We start from the raw sequence: 21,246 nt of genomic DNA on the forward strand, positions 1-21,246 counted from the left end.
TGAGAAGCACTGGCCTAGGTGACTGATTCACAATTTGGGTTTGTCTGATATCAGAGATTAAATAAAGAAAACCAACTGGCTGATTGATTTGTTTTAATTGAGAGGAAAAGAAAACAGCAAAAGCATTTCACTAGCTGACCAGGAGATGGCGACAGTGTGGCATCTGAAGACCATGGATTGTTTGTTCTGCTATAGCCTAGGTGACTGATTCACAATTTGGTTTTGTCTGATATCAGATATTAAATATAGAAAACCAACTGGCTGATTGATTTGTTTTAATTGAGAGGGAAAAAAAACAGCAAAAGCATTTCACTAGCTGACCAGGAGATGGCGACAGCGTGGCATCTGAAGACCATGGATTGTTTGTTCTGCTATAGCCTAGGTGACTGATTCACAATTTGGTTTTGTCTGATAATAGATATTAAATAAAGAAAACCAACTGGCTAATTGATTTGTTTTAATTGAGAGAAAAAAAAACATCAGCAAAAGCATTTCACTAACTGACCAGGAGATGGCGACAGCGCGGCATCTGAAGACCATGGATCGTTCTGCTATGCCGGTTTAAAAAAAAAAAAAAACGTAATTAGCTAGGGGTCAAAGGTCAAAGTTTACGGTTCAAAGTTCACCCAGGGGTCAAAGGTCGGTTCAAAGTTCACGGGGTCATGTGCACATTTTCGATTTTTAACTAGAGTTGAAAGTTCGGGGTTCAAAGGTCACCCAGGGGTCACCACGGGGTCACCACGGGGTCACCACGGGGTCACCGCGGGGTCACCGCGGGTTCAAAGTTCAGGGTTCACTTTTTTTTTTTTTTTTTAGGTTAACCTTTATTTAAATCAGTGCTTCTCAATTATTTTCTGTTACGCCCCCCCCTAGCAAGAAGAAAACTATTCGCGCCCCCCCTCCCCACCGTGACTATCCTAACTTGTCTTGTAAGTCGTAAAATGTTGCACTGTCGCAAACGTGACAGAAGTAACAATGAGAGCGCCACTGCCCTCTGCTGTAGTAAACGCGCAATTACACTTTATTCTGGTACTGCCAAAAAAAAAGCCTGTTCCCCAGGGTTACACGCGCCCCCCCAGGAATAGCACCACGCCCCCAAGGGCCCTTGGGGGGCGCGCCCCACTATTTGAGAAGCACTGACTTAATAACAGGCCACTTTATTAGGGAAATATCATGGTCAAAGGTCACAGGTGTCAAGCTCTAGTCCTCGGGGCCGCGTTCCAATATGTTTTCCAAGTGACCCTCGTTAAGCGCACCTGCGTGAAAAGTTTTAGCCTCTTTCACATTCCGCAGGAGCTAAAACTTTTCACGCAGGTGCACTTAACGAGGGAATATTGGAAAACATGTTGGAATGCGGCCCCAAAGACTGCAGTTTGACACCTATGCTTTGCATGGTCATTATTTCCTTAAATGTCATGGTCAATTTTTTATAAGACAAGTCTTACATGGTCATTAAAAACAGCTTTACTATACAAAGTCAAATTCATTTACATATATATATGTTTTATAATAGACCAACATCCACTTCAGTTAATGTACCTGCCCCTTTCCACTAGAGGGTACAACACATCCTGTCCAATCAGAAATAACTTGAAACATTGAAAAATGTGTTTATTTCTCTGGTTGTTGATTTTTTGCTCACTTGTTTGTGTTACACTTTTGCAGGTATGTAAGGTGACCACCTGCTATTGCATCAATAGCAAACAACACATGAGCTGTGGACACTCAAATCGAGAAACAAAAACATAGAAGTGAATTCCCCATCTGCTTTGGTTTTGATGTCGTTGCCATGACGATGAGACGCTTGACCACACAAACGAGGTGCGTGAAGGTGACCTGGGTACGCTAAAAGCTGACGTGATGGGACACGCAATGAAAAATAAGAAAAACAAGCACCAGGTTGTAGACGTCCCCTTGAGGTACTACCGAAAAATTTAAACCACCGGTAAAATCGAAATGTCGCTTCTTCATCAAGCCCCCAAAAAGCTGAAAAATATACAGATTATGAGCTTCCATATACAATCATAATAAATATGTTGACTAAAAACAAAAGCAAACTTCTATAGTGTGAGTCCACTTATTAAAGGGAACATCTTCCTCCCCTTTTTTTTTTCCCAAGAGCATCCTTGACCACATTCAAGCGATCATATTCATATAGAAATGTTGTCACAAATGTGCAGTGCTTCATTAGAACTTCTAAACACAACAATGGCTTTGTCCATTTTTCCCCCCCCGCATATTTCTCAAAACCCAAATAGGAAATAATGTGCTTACTTTTGGTACTGAACACATAAATGCTGGTAGAGTTCATGTTCGAATAGAAGTCGTTTTCTTTTCAACAACCACATGCATAATTATGGAAAACCCTTTGAGCGTTCATTCCATATCCAGAATAAGGTCCGTGAGTACAGCCAGTAGCACCTTTTGGCCTACCGGCTGGCGCACAATTGAACCCGAAAAGAATTCTGCTAGTGTATTGAATTCTCACTAGTGATGACAAAGCGGATAGCCATACAAGGACCTTGAACTGAGTTGTATTTTATATGAACTGCAGCTATAAACTAAGGCGTATACTTTCACATCCAAACCCCCTAGACCAAAAGTGGCACTAGTAGTGGATAAAACATTAGTTGGAGCAAAACGCGTACTTAGTACAAGGACCTTAAGTTGGACAACAAATAAATGCTCAAGTGGCTTTGGGCCGGCCCAAAAGTGCTACTAGTAAGAAAAATGTGAAGGTCAAACCCAAAGGTGGCGATGAGCAGTGCCAGAAACTAGTAAGATGTGGGTCTTCTTACTAGAGAGAAGAAGCCGAAGGACGTGGACTGAATGCTTCAAAGGGCTTCCCACTCCTGCATTTACATGTGGGAATTCCACTTGTGGCGTCACATTGGAGAAACAAAAGGTGGTTTGGAATTTGTAAACCTTTTCATTTTCCGCGCGGGTCAGTTTGTCCCAAAGTCTCGAGCGGTCAGCGAGGACTCACTCGTCCTCGTCCTCCTCCTCCTCCTCGCCGTCTGACAGCGCGGCGCAGGCCCGTATCTGCCGATAGCCGTCCAGCCACTTCTCCACCATCTGCGTGACGAGCGGGTGGTTGCGTCGGCGTGAGCTCTTCTGCAGGGCCACCAGCACGCCGCCTTCCGTCACGCAGCAGTCCAGCCACGAGCGCAGCAGCTTCTCCTGCTGCTCCTCGTTGCCCATCTGACAAAAAAAAAAGCATGCGGCCGTGTCAAAATGGAAGAAAAATGAGAACCATGTATTCGCCGGCAAACAACTTACTTCTTGCGCCGAGAGGAAGTGGATGTGCAGCAGCTTGCGGTCGCTGTCGACGAGCGGCAGGAAGGTGACGTTGACGTCGTCGTCTGTGTTGAGGTTGGCGCCGGCGCCGCGATTGTCGAAGCCGTCGTTCTCCATGGCCACCAGGGCGGAGAAGTGGCCGCGCGTGTAGCCCAGCGCGATGGGGCTCTTCCAGCAGAAGCTCTGCTCCCACAGCAGGGGCAAGTACACGCCTGGCAACGCACACGCGTCAAACACGGCATCAGCGGCTCGCGCAGAAAGAAGCCTCTCGAGCGACTCTGATCTGAATTTGACGTTATCCAATTCTCAACATGAAAGAATTCTGCGACATCTTCTTACACTTGTTCTCTTATTATCTCCTATTTTATATGATCACACACAAAATCCCGCAGGAAGCCTTTTCTTCACTTCCTGTATGGGTCCCAATACTTTTGTCTGTCTGACTAACTCACCGTAGTCGCACCTTAGCAACGCAATTGCATGGGAGCTTTCACTGGCTTCATCTGCTCAGTCGCTTTCGCTATAAACAATCAACAAATGCTGTTTCATCATTGCCTTGCAAAAAAAAAAAAAAACGATAAGACATTCGCGTGTGTGTGTGTGTGTGTGTGTCATCCATTTCCCTACAGACGCCTTTTATGTTTACAGTCGCTGAAATAGCTGAAAGGCTTACTTGTGGAGAAGAGTGCACAGCAGCTATGTCTGCTATGTCAGCTATGAGGGACTCACAAAGGGAGCCCGTGGTCAACCATTTTTCTTTTAAGAATGCTTTGCAATTTAAAAAAAATATATATGTATACATCAATGCCCGTGTAACACCGGCGCCTACCTTGAAAGCGAGTGAACCCTAGCGTTTCCCCACGGAAACTTTTGTAGTACTTCACTCCGTAGACGATGATGGGCCTCCGAAGTATGTGTGCAAGAACGAAAATGTGAGTCTGCTCCAAGCTGGATCCGGGCTGGTGAGGGAAGATGACGCCGAGACTCAGACTTCTGCCCATTGCAGGACCGGACGTGACGGTTCTGGGCGGCTTTGCGTACCTGACTGGCCAGTGACAAGATGAAGGCCCAGTCCTCCTGCCATTGTTCCTCCCGCAGAGAAAAGTGCAGGCCGAAGCTTTGCGAATACCACGACTCCCACTCCTTCCAACGCGTGTAGAACCTTGGACAATAAACAAACACACCTCGAGTTTACTTTGATGGCCGGCTTACACCCAATTGGGTCTTAACGTAAACTGTTTTGGATGACTCAAAATGCTTGAAGCGCACCTCGGTACATTTTGTGTGGTTTTTACTTAGCGCCTCACCAGTGTGAGCAGTCGTGCAGGCTGTCGTGGAGCGTCTTGCGCAGGACCGAGTCCTTGTCGTAGATGCCCCAAGTGGCCTGCAGTACCGAGTCCAGCAGGCAGTCGCCGGCCGTGCGATTCCACAAGGCGTACAGACGGCTGTCCAGCCGGGTCCCGAGCTCCAACGACCAGTTGATGATGGGAGACTCCTCCTCCAGCTCTGGGCGGGGGGGGACAAGCAATTGATAAGATTATTGATTTGCCAACACACCAAAAAAAAGACCTTGTGTTTCTGCATGATTCCTTTAGTATTGTTCTATACGTTTTGTGTTTATGCGTAATATTTGTTTTGTTTGCACATTTGTAAATTGGATTCGATCAAAATCCTCTTGGCCAGAATCGTTGCGGTCTTAACCGTATAAGGCTATTTTATTGTATCCTTTTAAAGAAGAAAAAAAAAAAAGGAAAACAAGAATCCAGTTCCAAATTTGACACCAGCTAGCTATGAGCTGATACAAGAGGGAACACGTGAGCTGGTGGGAGGACAACAAGCCCCTTGTGTGGACGTGCTGTCTTTGAAGCACAGCGAGCTTAATCTATTTAATGGCGGACCTCCTCAGTGTGTCGCTGAAGCAGTGACCCAATAGGAAGCCGCATTTGGTGCATCAGAGCAACTTTAACGGTTGGGGTGGGTGCAGAAAGTTGGCGTGCAGTTTACCAGGCCACGTGATCAGATTGAAATCTTAATCTGTTAATCTAAAAGAAAAAGAAAAAAAAGAAAGCATAGCGGTCTTTTCTGGCCAAATTTTCTGGCTAAGGTTGCTTGTTATGTGATCCTCGTGACGACACATGTGAAGTGAAGTTCTGCCTGTTAGCGGTGTGGTTGCGTGCACGTCTGGTAGAAGGTAAAAAGCCTTGAGAGATTAACAAAACTCTTTGGCTGTGTTTGGACTCGAGAAAAGACGGGCAATCAAGGAGACAGAGACCAATTTTGGCAGGGAGCAAGTGCGAATGCAAATACTTGGCGTGCTTCCCGTTAGAGGATGAGTTTGGACAGCAAGTGGATCACCGTCAACTTAGATCGGCTTGAACTCCCTCAAACAGCAATTTGTACACGCACTCACTGGTGTAATAAGAAGTGTGCAACATTTTACCTTTTTGCACATCTCGGTCCAAAACCTCGTCAAAAAGCTTTTCCTGAACGGCTGGGGGTAAATCCTCAATATCTGCAACAAATACAGCCAAAACATATGGTTTTAAAAAAGAATATATATATACAAGTAATTCAAATAAAGATTCTAGTAGATTCATACTTGTTTATAAATATAGTTGCCCTACCTTAAAACAGCAATGAAAGCTTTCTATTCTATTCTATTCTATTCGAGCGGTTTTTAATGAGCACAAGATGACCGAAATGCTTCTGCTCAGACCGGCTAGCTTGTTTTTGTTGCGTCCACAATAACCGCTGGCTTTCTGTCTATGCTCGTGGGGCTCTTGTCAACACAGTAGCCAATTCTTCCCCGAAAAGACAAATGAATGCATCGGCTGTGTGCGGGCCAAACAGAGCGAGTCTTTGCTCGTGGCCACGTGCCAAGGTCGCTATTATGCCGCACATTGATGAGCAATCCTAAACCAGACACTGGCATTTTTTGTTTGGTTTTTTTTTACAGCTTAGCTTGTATGTTGAACAAGAGCAACACTCCAGACAGCGAATTAAAGGTGACCGACCTGCTGGCAAGGTGAAGGTGACCAGGTCCGTGAGGAAGTAGCAGGTGAAGTCCCCCTTGCGTTGGTGGAGGGAGGCGGCCACCTCGCGGCGGATCTGCTCCGTCAGCTCGGGACACACCATCGCCGGGATGCACTTGGCCGCCTGTTGGGACACCTGAGAAGAGAAAAGCATTTTAGACAAAAGCTGTGCAGACCAGAGCCCAGAGTTAAAAAATAATAATAAAACACGGTGAAGCAGCATTTGGCTGTTGTGTTGCCAATGGAAGTGAAGTCAAATATTTTTGCAGGCACACTCCCACGTCTCACTCAGCAATTTCTGGCTGACCCGCTCTGACAGCAAATTGGGCCAGTGAGCGAGGGGAGGTGCGCGCCGGCGCATAATCCGGGATAACGGCAACATCAGATACCAAGCTGCTGCTGCTGCGCGCGCCTCGGCCGCAAACATTCAGAAAGGCTTCTCCACTGACCTCGGTGAGCAGCACGGCCAGCATGTCCTGCCTCTGGAAGCGGATGGCGAGGTGCACCAGCGTGAAGCCTACGTCGAACGCCGACGGACGGTTGAGCAGGTGCACCTCGTCGGACGACAGCTGCCTGGCGATGTCGCCGCCCGACGTCTTGTAGGCCTCTACGGCCGCCAGGTCGCCCTCCACCACGCCTGTGTGGAAAGACATTACAAAGCGCTGAGAATTTAAATGACGGACGCTCCATACAACAAGTGTAGCATCCTATTGAGTATACTGTCAACACTGCACGGAGCTTCTTTTGCTCTCATGTCAACGCAAAACAAGGTTGGGCCGCACACGAGCGTTTCTCGGAGTGGGCGGCAGGACCGCCGTGTGGAGCCGTGAGCTGACAAGCGGGAGGGGGAAAAAAGGCGGCCCAAAGGTGACGAGCGAGGATCGCAAAAACAGCAGATCGGCGTGGACACTCGCGGATCCTGTAAGCCAAGAGGCGCAGCGCGGTGCTCGCCTCAGGACACGCAACGGTCTGGCAATGTGACATCGGTGCTCTCAACACCGAGAATTTGTCATGCGCCGAATGATGGCTGGTCACTGTCAGGTGCTCGATAATGCAGGCTGAACGTCACGAGTGTTGCTCAAGACGTTTATACTTCTGACCGCGGCTCCACTTGTCACTCTATTTTTAAAACGACAGGTCCCCGTGGAAGGAAGCCTGCTGTGCGCGCGCACACGCAGTGCCGCGGTGTGTCACGCTTAACCTCCCTAGCAACAGAGGACAAACTCATGTGCCGGATTGTCTCCAGCACAATCGGGCTGTGACCTCTTTGCGAGTTGACGTCCCCTCGGCCTGAAAGCGTCCATCACTTCTGCCGTTCGAACCGTACAAGTAGCGTGACAGAGAAAGGAGAAAAAAAACTAACACAAAAACAAATTTTCCTGAAAACCCTCATCCTCCCACTCTCTCTTCACCGGCCAGTCTGCAGTGTGGGTGGCCGGATACTCGCTGAAAGCGCAGCAGTCTATCAGCCTACCAAAAAGACAAATGAGCAAATGTGGACTGAGCTACGTAAACCTGTTTGGAACAACCGCTCTGCGTAGAATAAATAGATGGCATTTGTCGTCATTTATTTGACTTTTTGACCAAACAAAGGCAAACTACGCTAATGTAGTGACGCATACGACTTATTCGGACTTGGCTATCATAGTTGTACTTGTTGTTGCCCTCTGAAAATTATTTTTCCTTAGTGTGCTGCGGTCACTCTGGATCTGCTTGAAACTCACCGACACAGGCGTTGAGGAACAGCCAATCCGTCCTCCTCATTCGGTTCTTGATCTGCTTGAGCTTTTTGAAATCCACCTGCAGCTCCTCCTGACTGCCGACCCCGGCCCCCGACGCCACCTCGATCCTCTGAAAGTCCATGTTCACCTCCGACTCGCGTTTGGAGGATGGCGGCGACCTCCTCTGGCTGCTGCTGCAGCCCCCGCCCAAACCCACCACGCCGCCGCCGACTCCCTGTCCGCCCTGGCTCCCCGTGCTGCAGCCCCGCCAGTTTCCTATATCGGCGTCGATAAACTTGGAGGACGGCTGCTGCCGTTCGGGCTCGGACGCCAGTTCGATGGGTTCGGCTAGCGGGCCGCGTCCGGGCCGCGGGTGGTCGCACACGACACACTTGGGCGCCTTTGACCAGTTCTCGTAAGTGCAGGCGGCGCAGGTCCAGTGCTGCGCGTGTGTGTTGAGCCGATTGCGGTCATTGTATTCCTCGCAGGGGTCCGTGGCAGTGGAGGAGGGCGCCGGGCGGCACCCGGAGCCTGAGGTCTGGGGCGACTCGGTCGGACTCCGTGGCTGTCCTTGATGACCGGCGTGCTGCCTGTGACACAGGCACTGAGTGCAGCGGATGGCGCGAGGCCAGTTCAGGTAGGTACACATGTGACAGGACCACTTGGAACTGGTCTCTGGGGCGTCAGGCGCACGGACGCGTGGCCGTGCGCTGGAGTCGGGACAAATGAGCAAAGAGGAGCTCCCCTGGGTGGGGCTGTTGCTGAGGCCGACGGGGTCCAGCGGTGGGACGCTCTTGAAGGGCTCCTCAGTGATGATGGCGCCTGCGCTGGGCCGCTGCGCGCGGCACATGGTGCACTTGATGGCCGACTGCCAGTTCTCGTAGGTGCAGTATTCACAGGCCCACTTGGCGACCAGCTCGGTCATCGTCGCGCCCTCGCCGAGGAGGCTCGCTGCCTTTCGGTGGGGTTCTCAGCTCGGCGGATCCACTCCGAAGGAAACGGCGCACTGCAACCCAAGACACGTGGAATGTTTTTCACATGGAGCATTTTGCAAGGGACGTTAGATACAGCTTTTTTTCCAGACCGATACCCGTAACCGATACCTCTCGTACTCGATGTATAAAATTTCATTTTACACAATGCCCCCAAAAAATTGTGGAACAAGACTGATGTATCCGTACTCGCCCATCTATTCATAAGGCAAGTCGTTTTTATTTATTGTTCTGTTTTTCTTTAACTGTCCTTCTACTACTGAAAATTCGCTGTACTGTTAATGGCGCTTTCATCATGGCGACATTGAGTGTACAATTTGCAGTGGGGATAATCTATGTCAACCAGATGATCACATGTTAATCAAGGGGGTGAGTAGTTTCAGGGTCAGAGCACAGACGGGAGGGGGCATTAGGTCAGCGCGAGGGGCCACTTTCAGTAAACGGCCACAACGCTAAACGCTGGCACTGAGGACGCTGGGTAAATGAAGGACTCCATGAGCCAACATTGAGTACTTTAACTTTATTTTAATTTCCTTTCACAGATGTGTCGAATATCAAGATGTTTAAAACAATCCTTGCACATTGTGTCACTTTAATATATTATTGACTTTAGCATAAGTGTACTACATAAGATCTCGTCGAAATGGTAAGATGTTGTATTGTCTGTACTGATATCTGTATTATGCCACTCAGAATACGATTTTCAGAGGGGGATAGTCTATAATCTGCTCCAGAGTACCAATATCGCACGTTAATCTCTACTAATGCACATCTGCACAATATCAAAAGGGTGCCTGGCGCACACTGACTGACTGGGCTTACTAGCACACAGTGCAGTTGCTTTTGCCGTGGAGGTATTTGACGCCCCACAATACAGCAATGCTCAGTAACAATCTGGAATGGAAACCCAACACCGAGCATAAACACATACAGTAAAAGTTACTTTATAGACAGGGGGCCAGAGTGGCCTACAGTACCATAGAGGAGGCCGGTAACAAGAGACAGGGGGTCGAATGAAAGCAGACACCCAGCGGGGAAGACGTGTGACCGTCTCGAAATTTAACCCACGCTTTGAAACTGAATTCAGTGCAAAGCCTATTAAAGACAAATAAAAAAAGGGGGGTGATCCACAGCGCATGCGCATTGCTTACATTCGGACTGAGACTTTTGTTTACACGGTGAGAAATTCATCACATGAGCGCAACAAAACGCACCACGGGCGCCTTGTTTGTTTGTTATGGGTTTCCTAATATCCCACAGCAACAACCTGACACGCCCCACCTTTTTCCAAAGGTACGACGTTCTTTTTGACCAGGTTCATAGGTGACGCGCTAATCGTTTCGTGCTCAAATCCAGGTACGAAACGCGTTTTGGCGTCAGCCAGCGTGTCAATAACTTTCCCTAACGATGGAACTATCGCGAGGTTTGCGACCTTGCGTTACAAACTCGACGAGATTTAACAGCCTGACAGATAAGTAATTACAGAGCAAGCTAACCGCCCGAGCGCTGCTAACACGAATGGATTATGGTCTTGTTGCGCTTCGAAAGTGGAAGCCGTTCTCAACGAGAAGCCCCTTACCTCGTTTCGTTGGCCGTGGAGAGCCCACTCCCAGCCGAAGCCACTCGGGCTTCTCTTACGTAGCCGACACTAGCCGCATATTGACTTGGTTGGATGGCGGAGGTCCATATAAACCACAGGGCGAGAGCCTCCACCCACTCTCTCGAGCCCCGTCCCTCCTCGGTTGTCCGCCTTGGACTCTTCAAATCATCTTTAACCCTCTTTTCGTCGAGCGGAAGGGCTTTTAATGGCGGCACGGAGGGGGAGAGGAAGCGAGCGAGGCAAGGGCTAAAAACACACTAACGAGAGAAGTATGGAAGCCTTCCCTGGACAGTGTTACAGTTGGGAGGCAGGACCGAGGATTTACTACCTGAATATGCCGCGTCTTGTGATTGGTCGATTTCCGCGCATCCTCTTGTATCGTCCAATCACAATTGACGTACGTCATTGTTCATGTTAAAGAGCAAAACAGTACACTTCAATGTCATCCGGAATAACTGCAGCAGCCCCCCTCTCCAACCCCCCCATCGATGGACTAGTTTATTCAACAGCAAATGACATTTATTTTCTTTTCTTTATTTGATCGGAGGCTTGGTAAATTGTGTGTGTATATTTTGTTGTTGCAGGAATGGCAGTTAACCACGTGGTGTCGACTCCAAAGGGATGATGTCATCGTGAAAATACTGCAAGAAGCCTGCAGTAATGTATGGCCACTTCAATGTCAGCCCGACGCGCAACACTGGACTGAGATGGAATATTTTTTCCAATATTATGATTATCAACGGGATGCGTATATTGATGCAACACACAAAAGCACAAGTGGCACGAGTCGAGCAGCCATCTGCACACACAATATGAACACTTTTTGCATGTTTTTGTGATGCATTTGCGTATTGCGCAAATCTAACCATCATCATACATACATTAACCCCCTACTTGGGTTAGTCAAGGGACTTATGTTACTCTTGACGTGAGGACAGCAATTTCTCTCAATAATGATCACATTTGATTTAACATGGTAGTAAACATAAAACCTAAAACTCAAACCAGTGAGCAAACCATGCATTTAGCTCAGAAATTTAGGTGCAAAAATAAGTACAATCTCCACAAATTTGATGAAGAAATATTAGAAAAAACAAACAAGCCATCTGACATACACACGTCTCTTTATTAACCCCCAAAGATAAGACCACGCCGTGCTCCTTCAGCCATGCCTTTTTGTTTTCTTTCAAGTACACAAAACCAGCTAAAAGTCTAAAGAGTCCCTCGGCATTGTGCTTCAGGGAGGTCTGACGGTGTCCCATTCAACATCGGAAGGGTACGTATTACCCCCTATAGTTATGAGTACACGAGTGTCTATTTGTATAGAATTACATCTTCAAAAAAAATAAAACACTAAACCTGAGCCCTGCTGTCTTTTCTTTTTTTTTTTTTAAATCAAGATGAGGTTATGCAAGGATAGTCAATACCGTGGAACCTCCACAGTCGAACAGTTCATAAAGTGGTACAATTTTGTTAGCGTAGTAGCAAAATTGCTCAAGTCACTTTATTGTCTCAAAAGATATCAATTGTCATGCTATGAATTTTTTTTCCTTTTGTCAGATTAAATCAAGGTAACTGGACACGGTGTTTTCAGAAAATGCTTCAAAATGACTTGGACCACTGACGCTATTAGGCTAACAAATTGGAGTGACCATAGATAACATCACATTTCAAAACTTCAGCTCAGTGAGCAACTAAACTGAAATCTTAAAGGATTATTTTTTTGTGATGCTAAAAGAAATAGTAAAGTCAGAACAACTTGGAAGTCATCCAGCATGTGTTGTGTAACTTGAGAGGTTCCACCGTAGGCGTTACAACGCCCAGCAATCCTCAGAAGGTCTTTGTAGAGCATGATTATCAAACTCCTGCTCTAATGTCAACTAAATGCTACAACGTTCCCCTCCCTTGTCTACTCGACGTACATTCAATACTTGATTTAGTTCCTCATCATATGCTCCAGTTCTCCAGGCAAAAGCATACAACAAATGTCATCGCCATTATGAAGTCACATTTAAATTGTGCCAGTTCCTGATCAGTGATGCAATAAAACAGACAAAAGCAAGAGGTGGACAAAAAAGCTGAATCTCCAGGCAATGCGTCAGTTCCCAATCGAGTACAACCTGCTGGTGCCCGCATTCAACACCCGGCAGGTTCTTTAGTGTCCTAAAAATATGCCAATGACTTTGATTTGATGTCTCTGACAATTACCGAGCAGGTTTCATGTGGCTTTGTGGTTAGGATTCCTGTTTCCAACAACAAAGACTGCAAAGTCACAAGTCGCGACAGTACCACACTAGTACGATTCTTCGGTGGTTATTGTCAGCCAAGAAGGAAGAACACCACCAAAGATGGAAGTCTGACATATGGTAAGCTGTTGTGATCACCGCAGTTAAAACTCACAAACTACAAATGGTTACTGAGCCTTCCATGAAGGAGTTTAATAGAGAACAAGTGAGCGAGAAAGTGAGCTTCAAGTGATTATATAAGTCGACGGTGAGAAAGTTGTTGATTTGAAAATGGAGTTCAGCGGTAACTGTGTGTTGCAGCAGTCGAAAGGAACCTCTTAAGCGTCGGGTTAGTAAAGCTACAGTACATTGTGTTAAGCCCCATCTAACTTAGAAAAGCTAAAAGCTGAGCAGTGGTCACACGAGTGGCAAGACAGGACCTCATTGGTAGAGCACAAAGAAAATGGTACATTATGTTAAGTGCAGCAAAGCGCCATACAATTTCAGTGTTTTCTGTTGACATTCTCGTCTAATAAATCTCACCCCCAAAAGAAAATATATATTTATATATAAAGCAGCCGTAAGTGGCGGATCTATTTGTCATTTACTTACTAAACCCCAAATCAAAAATGACAATTGTGCATGAAAAAGCAAAACAAAAGTGTCAAGGCTGATTAATCATCTCCCTTTTGTTTTCTTTGAGAGGTTGTTGTTAAAAGAAGGCAATAAATAGTGCAAAAGTGACACGAGAGTGTGTTAGTGTAATGGGGGGGGGGAGAGGGGGATTTAAAAAAAAGAGTGGGAACCAGGACCTGCCTTTTTATGGACACGCTGGTTGGCAGAATTAACACCATTCTCTTGTTAAACACCAGACGTCCCAAATGAAGTACCTAGACAGTGCCCATAAAATAAAAAAAATAAAGATTAAAAAACAAAACAAAAAATCACAGGGAACAAAAAGAGCCCCCTTCCAGTGAGCTGACGAGGTTTCCTCTTAAAATGGAGAGAAGACGACAACAGAACGAGACATTATAGCGGGATGCCAGCTGCACATGCCGTTCACTTTCAGGACTGGCACTTTTTTTTTTTTCATGATTGCTTGAGAAGGTGCGTCAGTGTCCCCCACACACCCGGCCGGCGCCGCGTTTCTATGTGGTCTGCGAGCCACGGGCATCCCCGTCGGGGCCAAGGGCAGACAGCCGACTTCGAGCTAAAAGGCTGCTGGGGGTCACCGTCAGGTGGGAGGCTTCGCTCACCAGGTTCTCGTACTCGCTACTGTCCTCGTCGTCGTCGAACTCCTGCCCCGCCGCTTGCCTGTCTAACGAGTCCGAGCTTGACCCGTCGCCGTTGCCGAGGTACGGCGAGCTAGGCGCGCTGACAGGATTGGAGGCGGCGGCCAGCGGGCCCGGAGTGGGGTGGCCCGGCGATCCCACGGCTTGGGGACGGGGAAGTAGAGCGGCGCTGGTGGAGGCCGGGGAAGAGGACGAGAGCAGAGAGTCAACCTGGGACAGGAGGTCGGCATAAGACGGCGGGTTAGGGGAGATGCTGGGCCGCTCGGGCGCCGAGGGTGCGTGGAAAGATATCCTGGATGGAAGGGACGTCTGGGAAGGTTCCATGTTCTCCTCTGGAATGGCGTTTGGAGTCTGCATTTCACGGAGCTCTGTGGAGTACAAAATACACAGCCACTTGCTTTTGTATTACAGTGCAAGGTGTGCCAACCATCGCTCACTCCGCTTCTCTACTCACATTTGATTGCATTTAATGTCAGAAAAGGCTGAGTCACGCACTTATGCCGACCTGCCTTATTTCTACGGTGCAAGCCGGAATAATGACTCTCCCCTGTGGTCATATCTCCTAAATGAATCTGTCACCGGTGAAGGGCTTTTTGTGCGTGGTCAGGATGTCGGCCACTTTAAACGATGCGTGAGCCGACTGTTGTTTTTGGAGAGGACCTTTCAGACGGTTTACGATCTCACAGTGGCTGCTTCCCGCCAGGCAGTAACTAATATTTCCCAAAGAAATCCACAGAGACTTACTCCTCTCCTCCTCGGCCGTCTTGCGTTTCCTGAGTGCAATTTGTTCTTTCAGCTTGTTCACATCGTCTTGAAGTTTCTCCTTTACGCGTTCGCTTTGATCGACCTCCCCGCACACAGCCTTGAGACGGGAGAAGGAATCAAATGAGGCAACATGATAAAAAGTTCATTTGATGCACTTGGGGAGTCTGCTCACCTGCACTTTATCTTGCAGCGCACTGTGCACTTGATAGATGGTTCGAATATCCTTCATCACGCCGTCTTTGTCGAAGAATTCAGCCCTGCGGTGAAGTGAGTTGCGGTAGACATTTGCATGATCACAGCAGATGCAAATTTGCCTTGTTAGGAATTCACCGAGAGCAGTTGAGCTCGACGGTGCCGTCGTCACATTTGGGCAACTTCCGCCGTCTATTAGTCACGGTCAGTTCACAGCGGGCCTACTGCGCCTCGCCCTGCTTTATAAACCGCACAGCCGGCAGGATGGATATTAACTGCGCCCAATCGATTGGTTTGTAATGTCCCTCTGGGCAACTCACGCTGTCGTTGTGGGACTTTATCAGAGAGGCTCCGTGTCAACTTGTAAAAACCCAGTGTTGGCATGTGCGCAGATGAAAAAAATTGTTGAACATGGAAGCGGCATGCAAATATTACCTACCCGTGTTCTTTGATGACCTTGGCGTAGTTGAGCGAGGTATTGGGCACCGAGGAGACTTTGTACTCCTGCTGGCTGGTGTTGCCCAGGTTGGGGATGGTGAGGGTGATCCTCTGGTTGTACCTGCTGAGCGCAGACGACCACTTAGCACCCCCACAACATCGCCACGCTCGAATATTCTTGGAATGATTCGTGCTCAGTGGACTCTCAGAGGAACAGTCCACTACAGTTCCCATGTTAATGACGTCATCAATTAAAAGGAGGCATGACCGTAAGCGTGTCCATCACTACCTGCGGTTGGGTCGGAAGAGCACGTACTCCAGCGCGTGCGTGGAGCTGTTGGCCGTGGAAATGAAGCCGAACAGGAGGAAGACCAGGTCGGGAACGCCGAGCAGCCGCGTCAGTTGCTTGTGGACCACCTGCTCTCTGAAAGACATCTGCTGCTGTGTGTTCCGCCGAAACCGATACCAGCCAATCACGTGCTGGGTGAGGGAGTGAGTAAAATAAAAGACATTTAGTTGGCTGCGTGCTTGAGATCTTCGGTCGACAGTGGGTATGAGGAAACGGACAAAACAGGCACAACGTCATCGCTCACTTTTCGCCTATCTTTGAGAATACTGCCGAGATGTTCTTCGTTGATTTTGCCGGCATAGTCATAAAAGCTGGAGAGAGGGGAACAAAGAGAGGTCACTTGCTGCAGTGAAATATTGCGAGATGGAGCCATCTACTGTCCTAAAATGGTTATGAAGGCCCCAAGCGATGGCTCAACCTATTTACATTGAGATCTGAAAATTGAAAGGACAAAGAAATTGACTGTCTCCTTCAACATTTTTAACATTATGACGACAGCCATTAAAACACCGTCATGAACCTAATGAGGGACGAGCAGGCCTTTTGAAAAGTATTTTTTCATTTGTTTAACCAACTTACTCAATACGAGCTTCACTTTTTGAACTGAGAGGCACTTGCATGTGCACTACGGAGATTCAAGTCATACATTGAGAATAAAGTGCAACGAGGACAAAAAAAAATAAATTCTTACAAAGCTTACCTAAACAACCGTGCACAGGGTTCATGGTTATGGATTTCTGATGGGGGGGAAAAGAGAGATGTCTTCATTTACATTACAACCAAATCTGATAAATTAGATAAATAGACAGACAGATAGTTCTTACCTACAACCTGGATGAGCTCTGCGCTGCTTATGTGCGTGTCACTGATGCTGATGGTCTCCTCTTGCCTTACTTCTCCTAATAGGAAGCCCTCCTGTACAAAAAAACCCCAAACAATAGCAAGAAAAGCTGAATATTATCAGATCAAACTAATGTAAGGACTTCCTGATATCCATTGCACAGGGATTAGTTTCCGCACTATAGAGCAGAGGAAATATAATGTTTAAAAGATTAACCTTGTGAAAAACATGCACACAATTATTAAGTAGAGTTGAAGACGTCACCAACAGTGACGTTAACGGGAATCTAGTTGATTGACAGGCGGAAACGAGGTGAATTCAAACAGAGGCTACCCTTTAATTCCACGTGTTTAATCACATTTCCATTGCTGACCATTTAGATGAAGCATTTAAGAATGAACGACAAACTCAACTATCACGCTTGCTAGCCACCAGGGGAGCTAACAGCTGAGTATTTCCTGGAACTTAACCATTTCCCTACCCAACACTTCCGATAATAAAATAACACAAATGAGCAACCGTGATTTAGAAATATGATTAGCCAATAGCCCAGTCAGTGGCAATCAAATAGATAAATACACAAATTACATGTACAACTATACAAGCTATAATGAGCACATTGACCGGTAAATAGACGACACCATAACTAGCTAGCCCAGGCAGCAACAGATCATGACAGTGAGCAAATAACGCTAACTAATGTCGCTGATGGACAACGCTGGCAAGACAACGCTACCCCTCGCTTTTGGCAATCCGACACGGCTTACTCACATGATCCGAGTTGCTATTGGCGCTGTGGTAACACACAGAACTAAAAGTATAACCTGAAATGGATGCCGCCATGATGGAAACATCCCTATCAATCCCCCTACTGCCCCCTGTGGTTGAGAAGGCGCTGCGAGAGGCGCAATGCCTCCTGGGAGTTGTAGTCGTCTTCGCTCGCCGTTTTGCAAGCATGGAAGCCGCCGTAAGAAGCACTCATGGTTCCGACTCAGAAGAGGACAGAGACTCGGATAATGATTTTGAAACTTCACAGTTGGGAACGAAGGAATAGTAAGCCTTTTGAGCATATAGTGGCGTGATAAAACATTCGTAATGTGGTTGTGAGTAACTATTTCTCACTTCTGCAACCACTGGTAGTAACAGCTAAGCTAGCGTTAAGACCAAACTGTGCAATTATTTTCATCATCATTATTATGGTTATCGTTATTATGTTTATCGTTGTTACTATTATTATCATCATCATCGTCGTTATTGTTTTTAACGTTTTTGTTATTTTTTAAAATCATGATCTAATCTATATTTGGAGGTGCTTAGAATTTTAAAAATTTAAATTATAAGAGCGTCAATTTTGTTTCTGCAGTTGGGAAAATGCATACCAAAAAGAACTGGAAACATTCCAAGACATTGGGGACGTTGGGGAGATATGGTAATAATTTTTCATTTTACCTACAGTTATTAAAACTACTTTATTTATTTTAAAAAAGCGATATATCACTGTACATTATTGTACTTAAAAAGACCAAAGTGATGTCATAATCAAGCGTAATTAAACTGTTAAATTGCATTATGATTTAATGCTTTCCTATCCATTGAGATTGTGCTCGCTTTTGGCCACCAGGGGGCAGTAGAATACCGACGAAGAGTTTCATAATTGAGTGATAGGAGACCAAACTTCAAAATATACCATCAGAATGTTATAATTGTAATCGTGATTTTCCTTTAAAGGTTTGGTGAGGAAAGCATGAACCGTGTGCTAAAATGGATGGACAATGCTAATATTGCAAAAGATTCTGCCATTCTGGACATCGGCACAGGAAACGGAGCCTTTTTAGTTGAGATGGTAAGGGAAATATACAGTTTATTATGAATATAAATCGATTATCTCTTGGAGTTTTCATCTCTGATATGGGACCAGTACAAAGTAACAAGAATTTTTATTGTGAAATGAGAATTTATGACAAATGTAATTTCTTTTTTTGTCACAAGGCTAAACAGGGATACGAGAATTTAACTGGAATTGATTATTCCCCAGCTTCTGTGGAACTGGCAAAAAGTGTTCTTCAGGCAGAGGGCTTGACACATGTCAATGTTAAGGTGGGTTCTAGATCTTTACCATATGTACGAAATCTTACGAACAGTGCAACCAATCAAAAGCAAGTCGGGCAGCTATAGAAAATGAGGAATTATGAACAAATTTGTAGTCCATCCCAGTTTCCACAGTGAATTTACGTTTGGTCCTGGGTGGGTTAGAGGAAAACCCTTGCAGTGTTTACATGTGGCTTACTTGAAAATGGCCCTGAAAGTGATGGAGGTTTGCCCACCATTCACATTTGACCACCTCCTAACCGCAAGGAAATGAAAGCAGCACATCTGCTCCGTAATGGCCGCCCCATTGGCCTTGTCTGTGTGTGTATGCAACAGCCTTGGATATATATTCACATGGCACATGACTGTGTGTCCGTTCCTTGGACAGAAAGACCACCTTTGAAGTCAATATTGACATTAGCGGGATGGAGCGCGAGGCAGAGAAAGAAATCAACAACGCACATTTTCTCGTATCGTTAAAACTTTTTGTCGTCATCTAATAATAAGAGTATTACGGCACATGCATGCATTTAATTTTGTAAAACTAAAAATATTATTTGTTCAGTTACCACAAGTATTTTTTAGCGTAAACGTTTTTCATAGAATTATTATTTTGATGTGCTTTTTTTTTTTTTGTCTAATGGTTTCTTTTAAGGAGGTGGACTTCTGTCGAGGAGAACTCGAGGTTTACGACGTGTGTATCGACAAAGGGACGTTTGACGCCATCAGCCTGAATCCTGACGATACCGGCGAGGTGAAAAGACTCTACGTGCAAGCTTTAAAAGCCTCCCTGAAGGACCGAGGACTCTTTTCGATTACGTCCTGTAACTGGACAAAAGAACAGCTGCTTGAGAGATTCAAAGAAGGTGTGTGTTGTATGTTAAAGTAAAACATATACGGCAAACCTTCACACAAAAATGCTTTTGGCATTGAGACATATTTACATTCAGGCCCTTTTTATGTATTAACCCCCCATCAGTCAACACGCGAGTCTCTCTAGTGGGACTGTTAAGCTCCAGGCAACAACTGTCTGAAGTTTGTTTTTTGGCAAGTGGCCAGTTGGCTGTCAACTTTTTGTCAGCGGAGTTGCAAAGGAGTCGTCTGTCATATTTGACACGCCCGACTACTTCAGCATGTTAGTCTGAAGCTTGCGCGCTTGTCGATGCTTTATGAATAACATTTTTCTCTTTTTGGTGTCTCGTAGGATTTCAATTTGTACAGGAGTTGCCGACGCCCACGTTCCGGTTTGGAGGCAAAAAGGGAAACAGCGTGACTGCCTTGATATTCAAGCGAGTGTACTGATGCAACCAACAGGGTTTTGTATGGGTGTTTGTGTCTCTCTCTTTTTATTTATATATTTTTTTTTAATAAAGTGACTTTGTTTGTCATGATGTATGGAAAGACAATTTTCACCTTATTTTTTTTTCAGAGTTTGTTGCATCTGACCCAACTTTATCAAACACCCTCAAAGAAGTTTCCGAAAGAAAAAAAAAGATAAATATTTGCAGTACGACACTTGAGAGGAACACATGAAAGCTTAGTATTCATGCAGCAAGTCTGCAAGCTCGTAGGCTCACATGACGAGCGGAATAAAAGTATCGTTTTTAAGCCAGTGCCAAAAAGTGCTGACTTGTACGCTTGTGTGCACTGCCAAACAGACGTGTAATATTTATGGCTGGATGCGTGAGAGTGACAGTATAATATGATATTGGCAGCGCTAAATCATAATCTGTGATCGGAAACTGAACACAAAAGAAAAAAACGAGTAGAATGACGATTGGATTGAGTTTGAGATTACCTTTTCCGTTTTCACGGGAAGGTTTCTGTGAATATCATAAAGCTCTTTATGTGCATGATATTGAGTACCTTGTAAAAAAAAAATCGCAAATCAGGTTTTCTTATAGAACTTGTATGTGTGGGTTTGGGTTAGGCTGTCTCCCATCAGTTTACTGGCCTGGCTTCCGATCAGGAGTCCAGAGCGGGGCAGTTATTTATGAGCAGCGTGACAGCCGAGCCTTGTGGCCTCTTGTTTATTCATTATGTCAGCAGCTCTGTGTCACAACTCTTTGGAGCCTCGATTAGCTCATTAGCTCGAGACCTTCTTCATTTTGGACTGAGCAGATGGTTGCAGTTAGCCAATGGTGTCTAAACCTCAGAACTAGACAAGGGGTGTGTTATAGTAAAACAGTTAGTTCAAGATGTTAGTTGTTTTGTTTTGGGCTCAAGCACACTGGTTAGAAAAGGTATACTTTAATTCGAATATATATAAAAAAAGATTTTTTAAAGTGTTCTCTATTGACTTACCTCGTAAAACTGAATAAATAAAACTTTAGGTGTGGTAATCCAGGCCAAAAGCGATATCGCCACCTATTGGCCCGGCATGTAAGTTACAGTTGTTATTAGATGAAATTATT

At 46.0% G+C, this 21,246-nt stretch overlaps 3 protein-coding genes and 1 long non-coding RNA gene across 7 annotated transcripts; 2 read left to right on the top strand and 2 right to left on the bottom strand.

Moving 5' to 3' along the window:
* Positions 1–1,594: 1,594 nt before the first annotated feature.
* Positions 1,595–10,968, bottom strand: zranb1b (zinc finger, RAN-binding domain containing 1b). The gene is made up of 10 exons (XM_061284717.1): positions 10,622–10,968; positions 8,054–9,056; positions 6,779–6,966; positions 6,312–6,465; positions 5,738–5,809; positions 4,605–4,803; positions 4,339–4,459; positions 4,127–4,256; positions 3,280–3,509; positions 1,595–3,201 (listed from the first exon to the last, which is right to left on the bottom strand). The coding sequence occupies exons 2-10, from the start codon at positions 8,973–8,975 to the stop codon at positions 2,983–2,985; spliced, it is 2,235 nt and encodes a 744-aa protein (XP_061140701.1). The 5' UTR covers positions 8,976–9,056; positions 10,622–10,968; the 3' UTR covers positions 1,595–2,982.
* LOC133157992 (uncharacterized) lies at positions 10,194–12,005 on the top strand. The gene is made up of 2 exons (XR_009715113.1): positions 10,194–10,335; positions 11,227–12,005. It is a non-coding gene; the product is annotated as an uncharacterized LOC133157992 (long non-coding RNA).
* Positions 11,750–17,637, bottom strand: abraxas2 (abraxas 2, BRISC complex subunit). Of its 4 annotated transcripts, none has more exons than XM_061284719.1 (10): positions 17,516–17,637; positions 16,728–16,818; positions 16,604–16,640; positions 16,148–16,214; positions 15,844–16,034; positions 15,556–15,675; positions 15,097–15,181; positions 14,904–15,021; positions 14,124–14,527; positions 11,750–13,757 (listed from the first exon to the last, which is right to left on the bottom strand). In XM_061284719.1, the coding sequence occupies exons 1-10, from the start codon at positions 17,585–17,587 to the stop codon at positions 13,542–13,544; spliced, it is 1,401 nt and encodes a 466-aa protein (XP_061140703.1). In that variant the 5' UTR covers positions 17,588–17,637; the 3' UTR covers positions 11,750–13,541. The 4 variants fall into 4 exon arrangements, with proteins under 4 accessions (XP_061140703.1, XP_061140702.1, XP_061140705.1 ...); XM_061284718.1 differs by having other exon boundaries at positions 15,556–15,678; XM_061284721.1 differs by having other exon boundaries at positions 13,633–14,527.
* eef1akmt2 (EEF1A lysine methyltransferase 2) lies at positions 17,559–20,238 on the top strand. Its single transcript, XM_061284723.1, has 6 exons — positions 17,559–17,797; positions 18,108–18,173; positions 18,473–18,587; positions 18,734–18,841; positions 19,488–19,698; positions 20,037–20,238. The coding sequence occupies exons 1-6, from the start codon at positions 17,574–17,576 to the stop codon at positions 20,132–20,134; spliced, it is 822 nt and encodes a 273-aa protein (XP_061140707.1). The 5' UTR covers positions 17,559–17,573; the 3' UTR covers positions 20,135–20,238.
* The last annotated feature ends 1,008 nt before the right edge of the window (positions 20,239–21,246 follow it).

The sequence above is a fragment of the Syngnathus typhle genome, linkage group LG8 (genome assembly GCF_033458585.1).
Source record: "Syngnathus typhle isolate RoL2023-S1 ecotype Sweden linkage group LG8, RoL_Styp_1.0, whole genome shotgun sequence".
NCBI lineage: Eukaryota > Metazoa > Chordata > Actinopteri > Syngnathiformes > Syngnathidae > Syngnathus > Syngnathus typhle.

Bases quoted from the DNA above. Each gene is read 5' to 3' on its own strand.
- zranb1b (XM_061284717.1), bottom strand. From the start codon at position 8,975: ATGACCGAGCTGGTCGCCAAGTGGGCCTGTGAATACTGCACCTACGAG. The intron at 4,460-4,604 runs GTGAGGCGCTAA...TTATTGTCCAAG, and splicing joins CTGCACGACTGCTCACACTG to GTTCTACACGCGTTGGAAGG. The intron at 4,257-4,338 runs GTACGCAAAGCC...TTCCCTCACCAG, and splicing joins TCTTGTCACTGGCCAGTCAG to CCCGGATCCAGCTTGGAGCA.
- eef1akmt2 (XM_061284723.1), top strand. From the start codon at position 17,574: ATGGATGCCGCCATGATGGAAACATCCCTATCAATCCCCCTACTGCCC. The intron at 18,588-18,733 runs GTAAGGGAAATA...TTTTGTCACAAG, and splicing joins GAGCCTTTTTAGTTGAGATG to GCTAAACAGGGATACGAGAA. The intron at 19,699-20,036 runs GTGTGTGTTGTA...GGTGTCTCGTAG, and splicing joins GCTTGAGAGATTCAAAGAAG to GATTTCAATTTGTACAGGAG.
- abraxas2 (XM_061284718.1), bottom strand. From the start codon at position 17,587: ATGGCGGCATCCATTTCAGGTTATACTTTTAGTTCTGTGTGTTACCAC. The intron at 16,215-16,603 runs GTAAGCTTTGTA...CCCTCTCTCCAG, and splicing joins CCCTGTGCACGGTTGTTTAG to CTTTTATGACTATGCCGGCA. The intron at 15,022-15,096 runs GTGAGCAGACTC...TCCCGTCTCAAG, and splicing joins CGCTGCAAGATAAAGTGCAG to GCTGTGTGCGGGGAGGTCGA.